Source organism: Schistocerca cancellata, chromosome 7 (genome assembly GCF_023864275.1).
Source record: "Schistocerca cancellata isolate TAMUIC-IGC-003103 chromosome 7, iqSchCanc2.1, whole genome shotgun sequence".
Classification (NCBI taxonomy): Eukaryota; Metazoa; Arthropoda; class Insecta; order Orthoptera; family Acrididae; genus Schistocerca; species Schistocerca cancellata.
This window is the reverse complement of record NC_064632.1, coordinates 394,303,436-394,316,890: the sequence shown is the minus strand read 5'-3', so window position 1 is coordinate 394,316,890 and position 13,455 is coordinate 394,303,436. Positions and strand designations below refer to the sequence as shown.

General features: G+C 38.7%; 1 protein-coding gene across 1 annotated transcript in view; it reads left to right on the top strand.

Annotated features, from left to right (window-relative positions):
• LOC126092258 (cilia- and flagella-associated protein 52-like) overlaps positions 1-13,455 on the top strand; it is a 121,940-nt gene that overhangs the window by 18,353 nt on the left and 90,132 nt on the right. Inside the window, exon 5 of the mRNA XM_049907768.1 lies at positions 3,987-4,176. Within this exon, the coding sequence (XP_049763725.1) occupies positions 3,987-4,176 (190 nt within the window). The remainder of the gene's footprint in view (positions 1-3,986; positions 4,177-13,455) is intronic.

Here is a 13,455-nt window from a genome sequence, read left to right as displayed (position 1 = left end):
TGACATATTTAAGAGACTAAGAAAGTCAAATCAGTGTTTATAGTATTTTTAGATTTACAGAGAGTTTTTGACAGTGTTGAATAGAATACACATTTTGAAATTCTGAAGGTAGCAGGTATAAAATACAAGGAGCAAAAAGAAAACTGAGGATTGCTGATGATGCTGTAATTCTTTGAGATGACAATTACTTGGAAAATCAGGTGAATGAGAACATGCTGAATAGAATGAAAAGTCTAATGAGTACAGAATATGGACTGAGAGTAAACTGAAGAAAGACTATAGTAATGAGAAGTAGCAGAAATGAAAACAGTAAGGAACTTAACATCAGGATTGGTGATCATAAAGTAGAAGATGTTAAAGAATTCTGCTATCTAGGCAGCAAAATAACCCAGGATGGATGGAGCATGTAGGATATGGAAAGCAGACTAGCAATGGCAAAAAGGGCATTCCTGCCCAAGAGAAATCTACTAGTATCAAACATAGGTCTTAATATGTATAGGTCATAATACACAGGCTGATTATAATTAAAGTTAAACTTTCAAAACGCCATAGAAATAAGACCACTGGTCAGAATGACATCAACTTGCAATGGAATATTACCTGAGAAGGGGGTAAACGTATGGCAGAAGAAAAAAAAAGTGTGAAAATTGATCAATAGTTGGCACTGTATGTGTCAGAATACATAAATGAAAACACCTGTCATGCACACGACCCATTGAAGTTGGTATAAACAAGCCTCCTTTCGCACCTGCGATGTTCGCCATGACTGTCTCAATGTAGGTTTGTACTCTGCTTGTAAAGCTATATTACAAGAATGATGACTGTGGACACGTCACTCTGCAGAAGTTCCAGACACAGAAGGGTTTGAAAAAAGGCATTGGTTCAATGACTGCCATGAGTCTGGAGATTTGAAAAGATGGCTTCTTTTGGTGTGCAATGTGGTAGAGGGAGGAAACAAATGGATTTGACATCAGTGGAAGCAGTGGCCACAGCAGGGCAGGAGGAGATGAGTGGTGGTGTGCAAACGTATAGTGCATGGAGAACTGCTCAAATATTGGACATAACCATGTGCATGTTGTGTAAAATCCTACAAAACATCCTTCTTTGTTATCCATTCAGAATTACCCATGTGCATGAGTTGCTTCCTGTTGACCTGCCAGCAAGAGAGACCTTTGCTTTAGAATTTCTAGCTCGCATGGAAGTGGTCAATGATTGACCATGGAAGATTTTGTGTACAAACAAAGCCCACTTCCATCTGATAGGATATGTCAATACACAGAATTGTCAGATATGGGCAATGGAAAATCCACACACAAATCAACCAGCACCAATTTATCCTGAAAAGGTCACTGTATGGTGTGGGTTTACGACTTCATTTATCATAGGGCCATATTTTTTCGAAGAGACAGGTGCTTCTGGTCCTGTTACCTGTACCATCACTGGTAACTGCTATGAATGTATTTTGCACAACCATGGCATTCCATCTCTCCAACAGCATGGATCTGTGGATGGGATCATTTTTATGCAAGCTGGTGCACCTCCACACATTGTAAATCCAGTTAAACAGCTGCTGAAGTGCCATTTCGGAAATGTTAGAATTATCAGCTGCCATTTCCCTACAGTCTGGCCATCCTGATCACCTGATCTTAATCTGTGTGACTTCTAGCTGTGGGGCTGTCTGAAAGACGTTGTGTTCAGTGTCCGATTGGAACTTAGCTGCATTGAAGGCATGCACTGTGCAACACATTCTGAACGTGACCCTGGAAAGACTTCAATCAGTTGTGGAACATGCTGTTTTTCATCAATTGCAGAAAATGGTGGACAGCATACTGAACATGTTTTGTGCCAGTCACATGGAAATTAGTAATCTGATTAAAGTTTGATTGATATTTTTTATTTGGTTTTTGGCCTTAGGACAATTAAAAACTGATGTGATTGATGCTTTTTGTGCAGTTTTTGGCAATTAAAAACCAATGTGATTGATGATTTTTATGCAGTTTTTGGCCTCAGGACAATTAAAAACCAATTTTTCCCATCAGATGTGATATGACCTTGCTGTGGTGGATGGGCTTATGTAACCAACAGTACCAAACTTGTACACCCATGCACACTGAGTAGTACAGTTTGTTTGATGTCAGACGTACACCTTAGGCATTATTGTATGATTCATTTGTCATTTTTAGTTGACCACTATTAAATTATGATGCTTACAGCACCATCTATTGCTACATTTTGTAACTATTTATTTTTCTTCTGCCATACATTTTCCCCCTTGTCTGATAATATTCTGTTGCAATTCAATGTCATTCTGACGAGTGATGTTATTTATACAGTGGTTTGAAAGTTTAACTTTAATTGTAATCACCCCATATATAACCTATACCCTGGTGCAGATACTGGTTCTCTTTTGCATGATACTTTATCTGGCTACATAAGCTTAGCCACTATATTACCATAGAGGTCCTGTTGATAGCATAATGAAATGCTGAAACCCATTGCCTCTGGAATACATGAGAGATCTGCATACAGCTGTTGGTTTATTTATTGCCAGTTACAAAATATTTTCTTGTCTGCAACTTGCAGTCTTGTTATATCCATTTTCAGAGCACAAATTATAAACTGTAAACTAGTTATATGTTCATTCAGCTTGGTAATTTCGGCATTACAATTATAACCCCTTTTCTTCTTTGCAACAAAATTCATATTTTTATGGATAGAAACATGACAAATCTTGTTTTTCCCCCTGCATTCTTACAGCATGTAGATAAATGTTGGTCTTTAAGAAGAAACAATATTGGTATGTAAATATTAAGCTAATAGGAAATAAACAGGATGAGCCAGAAAGATAGAATTAGCATATAGAATAGAATGCAATAGATGAAACAAAAGAACAATCTCCTGCAATGCAGTGGTTAGGCACTGCACCACAGCTAAGCCAGAAGAACTTTATAGTTCAAAATGCCTTATACTGATTAAGAAAGGGGAAATGGAAGGGATCAAAAACGTTAAGGAAGACACTCAGACCACAAAAAAGAAACAATGAACAGAGAAAATGATGATCTGTATAAACAGGTAGAGAAGACCACATAGTATAACTAAGAGAAGGCTGAAGTTTTATGAGCACATCTCCAGAATGGGCAAAACCAGATGACAAAGGGAATCTTCAATTACATCACCCAATTAAAGGCAACCACAAAATGGATTGAGAAAATGAGAAGGGATACCAAGGAAGTTGGGATCAATCAGAAATAAATGTGGGATAAAGATGAATTTGGAATGAAGGTTGACAAATTCAAGGGGTTTCAGAAAAAGTGAAGTACCAGGACCAAGATAGTCTGGAGAGAGGAAGGAGGAGGAATCTCAGAAAAAGAACAAAAGAATTGAGAGGTTCAGGAGGGAGGAGAAGAAAAGACTAACCAGCACAACACCTGATCCACAGTTAAAGAAAGAAAGAAAGAAAGAAAGAAAATTTCTGTTATGTGAGGCCTGGCAGTGTATTTCAGAATATTCAAACTTCCTAGGTACCGCGTTTCTAAGTTAGTATACACCTTAATTCATTCCTGAACTTTGATGGGATGGAATTGAAGGAACACAAACAGAATGAGTACTATTGATGTCAGCAAGATTCATGACCATTTCTACAGATCCAGTTTCAGATGAATGTTGCACATGACCGTTTTTCTATCCTCATTCACTTTTTCAGTTTTGCTATAGATAGAGAGAACTCAGCTTAAAAATTTAGATTTCTTGAACTCATATACCATAGTCAGCTCTTATTTCTGTGTGTTACTTCATTTCCTTACCTATCCTTGGTTACTCTTTCATTTTAGCAACATTTTCTGTTTTTGTAGTGAATGAATTTTAGTACTAAATATGTGATTCATTATCTGTTGTGAAATAATATTTTTAAAGTTGTTAACTGTCGAAGAAGCAGTGTTTCCCATGACAGTTGTTATTGCCTCCTCAGCATTCTTGTAATTTACCAGATTGATGCCAAAGATGAATATGCATATTGTGGTACAACAACAGGAGATATAATGAAAATTCGTCTCAATTATGATCGTGATCCATCAGTGCTGGATCCTACAGCAAATCCTGCACTTGTTGGTTGTTATGCTAAAGTTCCAAAGAAGAAAAAAATGGCAAGCTCTGATCCCACAGAGCGATACAGTAAAGGTAGGTAATGCAATTCATAATCTCAATGATCAATGAACAAAAATTTATGATAAAATAATTATTTGCCAATCTAAATTTGGACCAAGTGAGAAGAGGTGTGATGACAGTTATATGGCTTAACTATGTTTATAACAGTATATATAATGAAACTTCCTGGCAGATTAAAACTGTGTGCCCGACCGAGACTCAAACTCGGGACCTTTGCCTTTCGCGGGCAAGTGCTCTACCATCTGAGCTACCGAAGCACGACTCACGCCCGGTACTCACAGCTTTACTTCTGCCAGTACCTCGTCTCCTACCTTCCAAACTTTACAGAAGCTCTCCTGCGAACCTTGCAGAACTAGCACTCCTGAAAGAAAGGATATTGCGGAGACATGGCGTAGCCACAGCCTGGGGGATGTTTCCAGAATGAGATTTTCACTCTGCAGCGGAGTGAAAATCTCATTCTGGAAACATCCCCCAGGCTGTGGCTACGCCATGTCTCCGCAATATCCTTTCTTTCAGGAGTGCTAGTTCTGCAAGGTTCGCAGGAGAGCTTCTGTAAAGTTTGGAAGGTAGGAGACGAGGTACTGGCAGAAGTAAAGCTGTGAGTACCGGGCGTGAGTCGTGCTTCGGTAGCTCAGATGGTAGAGCACTTGCCCGCGAAAGGCAAAGGTCCCGAGTTTGAGTCTCGGTCGGGCACACAGTTTTAATCTGCCAGGAAGTTTCATATCAGCGCACACTCCGCTGCAGAGTGAAAATCTCATTCTGGAAAGTATATATAATATCTAAACATTGCTCTGATATATTTCTTCACAAATTTTGTAAGATAAATGCAAAACTCTTAATTGTATCCAATTATTGTTCAATAACTCTGGTACTCATTTCTCATTTTAATATCATTTTGTCATCTTTGAGGTCACCTTAACTAATTTTTCATGTCAGCTACTAATAAGATCAATGCTTGCAACTTACCTGGCCCCATTTCAAACTACCCCACATTGGCATCATTACTGGCAGTTGAAGCTGTAATCCATCCACCAACTGTTGTATCCCATGTCTAGCAGACTATGGAGATAGTCAAGACATTGTGATAATGCATGAAGTGATTATTGAAATTTTCCAGATGTAATGAGTATTCTGAGATTTTGGGATTGCAGCTACATGGTGTCAACATCTTGCCACTGTCATTGTCTTGATACTGTCTTGTCTGACTGTCATTCAGCCAACTTCAGGTGAGAGTTTAATACTGGAGACTGCTGGCGTATGTCATTAAGTTTATAGCAAACTGTAGCGCAGCAATGAATGCACATCAGTTGCCATTGCTTCAGCATTCTTTGTCAAGTTTATCACCCTCTCATGAATACTACTCCTCTTGAGGCATGCCCATGGAGAATGGTGATATTGCATGCACACCTTTTGTCAAATGATGGGTCCAAGGAATTAAAATACACATGAATTAAAATGTAGATGTCATCATAATAAAATTAATTGTAACTAGGCACATTATTAACCATAAAGTGTTTCCTTTCTGAAAATATTAAAGAAATCACAAGGGTCCATGTCTTAACTAGTTGAAAGCAGCTATTATGATTAATTAGACCTTCTGACAAATGTATTTCCACAACACCTTCAATAATTAAACCCCAGTAGGTTGTCATCAAGGCTCAGATTTCCATGTCTGAATAATTCATTGATTGCCTTGTGGAGATACAGTGCTTGGCTTTGGTTGACTTATTGGGCTGCAAAAGGTAAGCATCATGCACATGTTCCATACATCTTTCACATACTCTTTTTTTGGTCTGGCCAGTTTAGTCTTGGTCACAATGATATGGTACTCTGTTGACTTGAGCATTCTGCAAATCCAGATCATCCTTTACTGAGCCAAAAAAAGGTCTTTGAAGGTGCCTGGAGATTACTTTAACATAATGTTTCTTTAGGATTCTGAACAAATTTGACAGAATATTGCTGAGATATGGAAGGAATGCCCTAGACTTGAACAACTCCTTCTCTTGATCTTTCGTATTCCCATCTGACAATTCTGATTTAGATTTTCAGTGATTTCCTAGATCCCTCCAGGCAAATGCCAGGACAGTTCCTTTGAAAATGGTAGTGCTGGTTCCCTATCCTGTCCTTTCATGATGCAAGCTTGTGCTCCATCTCTAAAGATCTCACTGTTACCATTAACCTTCCTTCCTTCCTTCTTCCTCTTGATCTTGTGAGTGGTCAAGTTTCTTCCTACATAAAGCTGTGCTAATCTAATGTGTAGAATATCTGTTATCCTTGAACAAAGGTTGTAAGTATTACAGATCCTATGTGAGGGTGTCTCTATAAGATGTAAGATGTTCTCAGTGGACCAGTGTTTGAAGGACAGTTGTTATTTATGAATGGTGGAACAGCACTATTATTTCAGTTTTGAACTTACTGCCAATGAGTGAAAATGGATCAATGAGAAATATCCTACTGAACAGAGAGACAATACCAAAACTTGGTAATAAGTCCATTTCACTGAGTTTTAGTATTATCAGTCTATTAATGTCAGAATAGTTGTGAATATGACTTGAGAAGTTTCAGTAACAAAGAAAAATGCCTTTCTAAGCTATATGTTGTTATGCTGATATTGTTCAGAACAGGACATAATAGTATACCTCCTTTGTGAATTTTTGGAAGATCATGAAACCTAGGTGGAACAGAGCTGTAAGGTCTTAATTATTTTGCAACTTCTTGCAGAAGAGAAGAATAATTCAACAATGCTGGTGTTCTGTCTTTCTGCTTTCCCTGTAGGGTTTTTATCCATTTTCTCTTATGCTGCTTCACTCAGCCGGCTGTAAAACTTCTGTTTGAAAGTGCAGTGGCATTTTTTTTATATACAGGAAGGACAAATGTAAGAGGATTTTCTTGTAGCTTGCGTAGTGCAGTTCTTACCATTGAGGAAATATTACTCCTCTGACAACAGACCCTTGTAAGTATATGTCATGTTTGAATTCTTATTTCTTTTTCTGCATCACTGGGAAGGGGTGTCTGAGGTCACTAAAACTCAATTAATTGTACTTATTTATTAATTTTGATGTTTCCTCACTCTTCACTAGGGTCCCTGATGGATTTGTTGTCACTCATCTGCAATGAATTCAAAATTGACATAACGGCACTGTTCCACCATGCCTTTCCTGAGCTTATTTTTTATTCACCATTGATTACTTTGGACAAATTGCTGGCATTGCAATGAGTGGTTATGTCTCCCCTCTGCCAACAAACTTTTCAATGGATGACTTTAAGGAGAGGCCACTCAATTCACTGGAACTTAAATAAATAGTATTTTGGTGAAACATAGATGATACTTTTGCTATGTGCACAATAGTGAAAGACAGTATTTATGACTTTTACAACATCTAAATTCAAGCAAAGAATATCCAGTTTCTGAAAGTGATGGAAAAAGGTGGCTTCTATAACTTCCAGATGTCTGTCAGTTGGCAAGCATTCCATTTACCATAACCCCACACATATGTATATATATATATATATTTGCAGGGATATAGCTGCTGACACTCTTCACAAACAATGGATGCCCTTTGATTGTTGGTACACCAGGAACATGTGAATGATAGAGCCAGCCTTGAACAGGAACTGAAACACTTAATGTCTTTGTTCAAAGATAATGGATATTACCTACATCAGATTAGCACAAATTTAAAGAAGAAGAAATGTGGCAACTCACAATATGAAGAGGAGAAGAAGCTGTTCATGTCTATGGCTTTCCTCTCATATGTCAGTAACTTCTCATCAAAATTGTACTGTACAGGATCCTAAAGAAACATTGTGTTAGAGTATTCTTCCAGTGACCTGCAAATATTTGTACTCTTCTCACCTTGGTAAATGATGATCTGAGTTTTAAGAAGGTTGTAGTCTACAGAACACTGTGCCTGTGCAGCAAAGCCTGCATTGATGAGGCCAATGCACAACGTGTGGAAGTTGTGTGGAACATGATTTCTACACTCACCTTTTGCAGTGAAATAAGTCAGCCATAGCCAAGCATTGTATTTCCACAGCACATTCTATGGATTATTCTGCAATGAAAATCTTGGCCACCACGAAATCATCCAGGGATTCAATCACTGAGTTATCTGTAGAAATTTGGCAGAAGATCTTATTAATCCTAATGGTGGCTTTCAACTGGATAAAACCTGGATCTCTGATTTCTTTAATATCTTCAGAAAGAAAATATTTTTCATCTAATGACATGTAGAGGAGCTGTTAATTTTAGTATATTTACTTCGGTATTTTAACTCAGCTGGCCCACAATTTGAAAGATGTTGTGCATGCAATATGACCATCATGCATGTGGCTGTGCACCTCAGATGGAGCAGTATTTAACAAAGGGTGCTAATCTTGACAGAGAGCACATGTGAGGCAGTAATCTATGTGCACACACCTCCATGCTAATTTTTGGTCCAGACTCAGTGACGTGTACAAGCAGTCTCCAGTGTTATATGCTTGCCTGAAGTTAGCTGAATGGTTATCAGCTGAATTATCATGAGAAGGTCTCAGCATCATCAGCTGCAATCCTGAAACATCATGGAATGACACAAGACTTTTAATCAATAGCTTCGTGCATAAGGCATTCTTGAAACAAAAATCTCCCTAATTTCAGAATGGGAAACAGAAAACTAACATCACTGTCATTTTGTTTGGCTCAATACATCAGTTCAAATGAAACAAAAATATTACTTATTAGTAATTTCTACCTAACAGATCATCACTTGGTATTGTAAAATGTTAATACATCATTTTAAACAGATAATTAGATGTTACCAATAATGAAATATAGTGAGGTTATGTTATAGTAGTAATCAGTGATAAAAGATCATACATCATGATGATGATGAAAGTGACATGTCATCAGTCACAAATTACGAGCAGTGGACAGTGGTCATGGAAGGTATTTAGATACTAAATATTCACCTAACTGTAATTTTTAGACAAATTCAAGGGCTGAGCAGTAATTAGAATTTTTAAACAATCTGTAGGGCTGAGCAGTGTTATGATTAAACCTTCTGTTAAATGGTTATTAATGCTGTGTTGGAGATAAAGCTGTAGTTGGGATTAACTTTTTTCTGTGCAATTGAGAATGATATCATTGGGCACATTACTGGAAGTGATCCTCATAAAAGTGCAAACATTGTCACCCTGCAAACAGTGTGGCAAACCATGTATCAAGCATTCTACACATAATTTTGAAATTGCTCAGGAAAGGCAGAAATACACACTCAAATGTGATCAGTATACCAGTCATCACACAGTTGTGTTACACATTTGTGGAAAGGTGGTGAAGACATGCCCTTGGATGGGCTGCCAGATGTGAAGACCTACAGTAATATCTTCTTAATTCATCTAGTATGTTGTCCTCTGTAGTATTTGTGACTGTAGCACAGCCTGTACCATATTGCCTCCTTGCTGAGGCAAGATATTATTTTCTAGTAGCTAAATTATCATTTGTACAAATGTAAACAGCCTTTTTGGTAATACCTTAACAGAAAGAGAGAACTGTAGAGATGAACTTGGTGTTTTTGTAGTCCATTTCATGTTTTCTATTTAGACAGTAATCATCAGCTGCTCAAAATCTTCCATATCTCAAGACCAAGAATAGATTCTTCTTCTTGACTGTGAGAAGTGTAACTGAATTTATTAGTTGACCTCAAGCTAGGGTAAACAGTCATCATAAACAAGTTAAAAATAGTTTCAGCTATTTATTTTAAGTGAATATAATTAATTGTGAGAATAAGCTCCACACATGCAAGATAACTTAATATATTTACACTAAAGCACAAATTACAAATATGGTGAATTAGCACCAAAACATGTTCAGAGCAAGCATCGGAACAGTAGAACAGAGAAGTACATGCATAAAGATGAAACACACTGACACCTATCAGTGTCATCTATGTACACTGATGAATAGCACTTGCTGCTACACCAGCTCCCCTTTCTGGAATTTGGCACCCCAGCTATATTTGGGTATTGGTGGCAAACAGTTCTTCTGGCTTGTTGTGGTTTGTAGTGGCCAACCTTAAAGTCCCATTGTCCTGTGCATCGAGATGAGCAGGTTTCAGCTGCCCTATGGAGACATTTCATGCTTTCCATACCAATCTATCATGAAGTCATTTGGCAATATGCACAGCACTTGAAACAGTACTGTATATGGCTGGCAGAGAGGGAGACATACAGTGTCATCTCACATCCAGATGTGTGTTGATTTCATCAGATCCTTATTTATGAAAAATGCTTTGTTGTCATGATGTTGTGGAGGATGCATATTGATCCATGACATTATCTTTTTTAATCACCTACCAAAATTGAATGTGTGTTCCTCAGATGGTAGGATTATAGGTTTGTCAGTGGTAGATTAGCAAGTAAGTTTACTTGTTTGTCAACACCAACTATGCTCGTGAACAACCTAGTTCAACCTTCACCTCTGACTGAAGATCTAACAATACCAAGGACAAAGCTTCCATCCATCTAGATCCATGTGCCATTAATACAGCCTTCAGAGATCGGTGAAATCTTTCAACCACCCTGTTGCTTGCTGGGTGGTAACAAGTTGTTCAAATGTCACTGAAGATGTATAACTGTAACACCTCTTGAAATAGACAAGCCTCAAATTGTCTTCCGTGTTCAGACATGATCACTTGCAGTGTGCCATAGCGAGCAAACCAGCCAGCCAGTAGTGTCATAGCCATGGTCTGTGCCAAAATATTGGAAATAAGGAAGGCTTCTGGCCAATTGGTAACCAATACACCACTGTCAACAGGTAGCTATAATTTTTGGAATACAGAAGAGGGTCCTGCGAATCAATATGTAGGTGCATGAAACAAGCTGTTGGTTCAGTGAATGTTTCCTTAGGCTTTTGTGCATCTGCCAGCCTTACTCTTCTCGACAATGTAAACAACATTGAGCCCAGCAGTGGGAACCCTCTTTTATTCTGGACCATATGATGTATTTCACTAGCAGTTTAGTTGAAGCCCTGACTCCCGGGTAAGCTAAATTACAAAAGGCACAGAAAACCTCTTTCCTGTGCCTAAGTGGAATGTAAGGAAATAATCTATCTGTGATGTATCACACCATCAGATAAATCCCAGGTCTTTCACCTCTGTTTTATCAAACACCAAACCATGAGATCGATTTGCCAACAACTGAGTGAACTCAGAGTATTCCTTTTGATCAACTGCTATTTTCTCTCAGCAGGTTGCCTTGACGCTGGCACAGCTACATGATAATCAATCAGCCACAAAATTATTCATGCTGTTTATGTGTCCAACATCTGTGGACTACTGTACTATGAAGTTGGTCATGCTAGGTCTGATATCTTGGAAAAGAATGCTGCAAACGGTGCATGATCTGTATAAATTGTAAAGTGTTTGCTTTCCAGGTATTCTTTGAAGAGTTTAACTGCTGCATGAATGGATAGTAATTCACCATCTGTAGTGCTTGACTTGTGCAGTTCTTCTGTCAAGAGGCAGAAAAAAACAACAAGGGTTGCCAACCCCACTGATCCTTTGTTGTAATGTCATACCAGCTGCCCTCCGGCTGTCATTGACCATGACTGCTAGTATGTACTTGTGGATAGGATGGTGTAATAACATAGCCTATGGTACCTTCTAGTCCATGAGGTGAACATTCCCTTCAAAAGTGCAGTCAAAGGTGTCTGTTTTGCATCTGACTGTAGTAGATGGCATCAGCAGAAATTAATTGTTCCCAAGGATCTTTGTAATTCCTTGAAAGTCCCTTGAACTGGGGAGTCATGGTTGAGTTGTACTCTTGCTTGGTTTGGAGACAGACCTTTTGCAGTTTTAATGAACCTGAGGAATTGTATGCTCTTTTTCCTAAAAATGAACTTTTCTTCATCGATTACCATTCCAAAGTGCTTAAGCCTCTGGGAAAGGAATCATCAGTGCTCCATATGTTGTTCCATACTGTTGGGGAAGACAAGAATGTCATCCAGGTAAGAAAACAGGAATGGAAGCCCTCTAAGAACCTTGTGAATAAACATTTACCATTTTTAAAATGGAAGGGCATAAAGTTGAAATGGAACAAACAAAATGGAGTAGCAGTCTTCTTCCTGTCACCCTTTGTGACCGGAATCTGTGCATATGCCTTGCAGCACTTAGTAACACTGAAAACTCTTGCACCTGCTGTGATGCTATTGCAATCTTCCACCTGAGGTAATGGATATTTGTTGGGAATAGAATGGGAATTTAGGACACTATAATCCTCACACATGCACCAGTTTTTGTCCTTTTTCTTGACTATGTGAGTAGGTGGAGCCCACTGACTATCTGACGGAGACTTCAGTAATCTGTCTGCCAATGTCATCCTTAGCTGTGGTGAACTCTTCTGGAATAAGCCTGGATGAGCAGGCTGTTACTGGAGGGCCAACTGAAGTCGGAATGTATGTTCAGTGTTGTGCTTGCAAGCCATTCCCAGTTTCCTGATTTCTGTAATCTCTGTAAATTCTTCCAATAATGCATCACATCCACTGGAAATTTACACTAGTTGAGCCACTTATAACAGATGGTTAGAAGTCAAGTCTGGAGCTGGTCAGAAGAATGGTAAAAAAAAAAAAAACCAGCTCCCAAAATCTCGAGGAATGCCCATGTGAACGTGTGTGGTAGCCCATTGTTGAGCATCAAAACCTTTCTTCCCATGACCTCAGTTCTGTTAGAGCTATCAGAACCTTGGAACTGTCATCGGTGAAACTTCCAGCTGATAAAATACTGTTGTTTCTATAAAAAACGTTATTCCAGACATGTTGTCCCTCACAAATAACCCAAGAGGCTGCTTCTCAGTTGCACACATAAGGCCAATCTGTTTAGTCAGTTGCCTCTTCCCTGCCATCTGCAGTTCGTTAAAACTTAGCCTTCAAATCCCTCCATTATGCACCATCTTCTCATTGGCTTCTGAGCTGCATAGTAGTCAATGCCTTCCGTTGGCCTGAAACCAGGCCAGGTAGCCTGTTACACAGTGGCAGATACATATGGGGGGGCACGAGTCCTGCGCATCCTCCCTTATGGGTCCTCCCGCATTGCCACATGCGTCGACCCCGCCAGCAACCCACATGCTATTCATTCATTTCATTTGTTGGTCAATTTTACTTAATTGAGTTATCAAGTAGCTGTACTTTCCTAAGTAGCATGCACAAATCAAAAAAAACTTTTGTATCATCCCCATTCCCAGAACTCCTGAAGATAGATGTTGACTGTGGATGTCGTATCACAGACACAGTCTCTTTGACTGTTCAGAGATGTC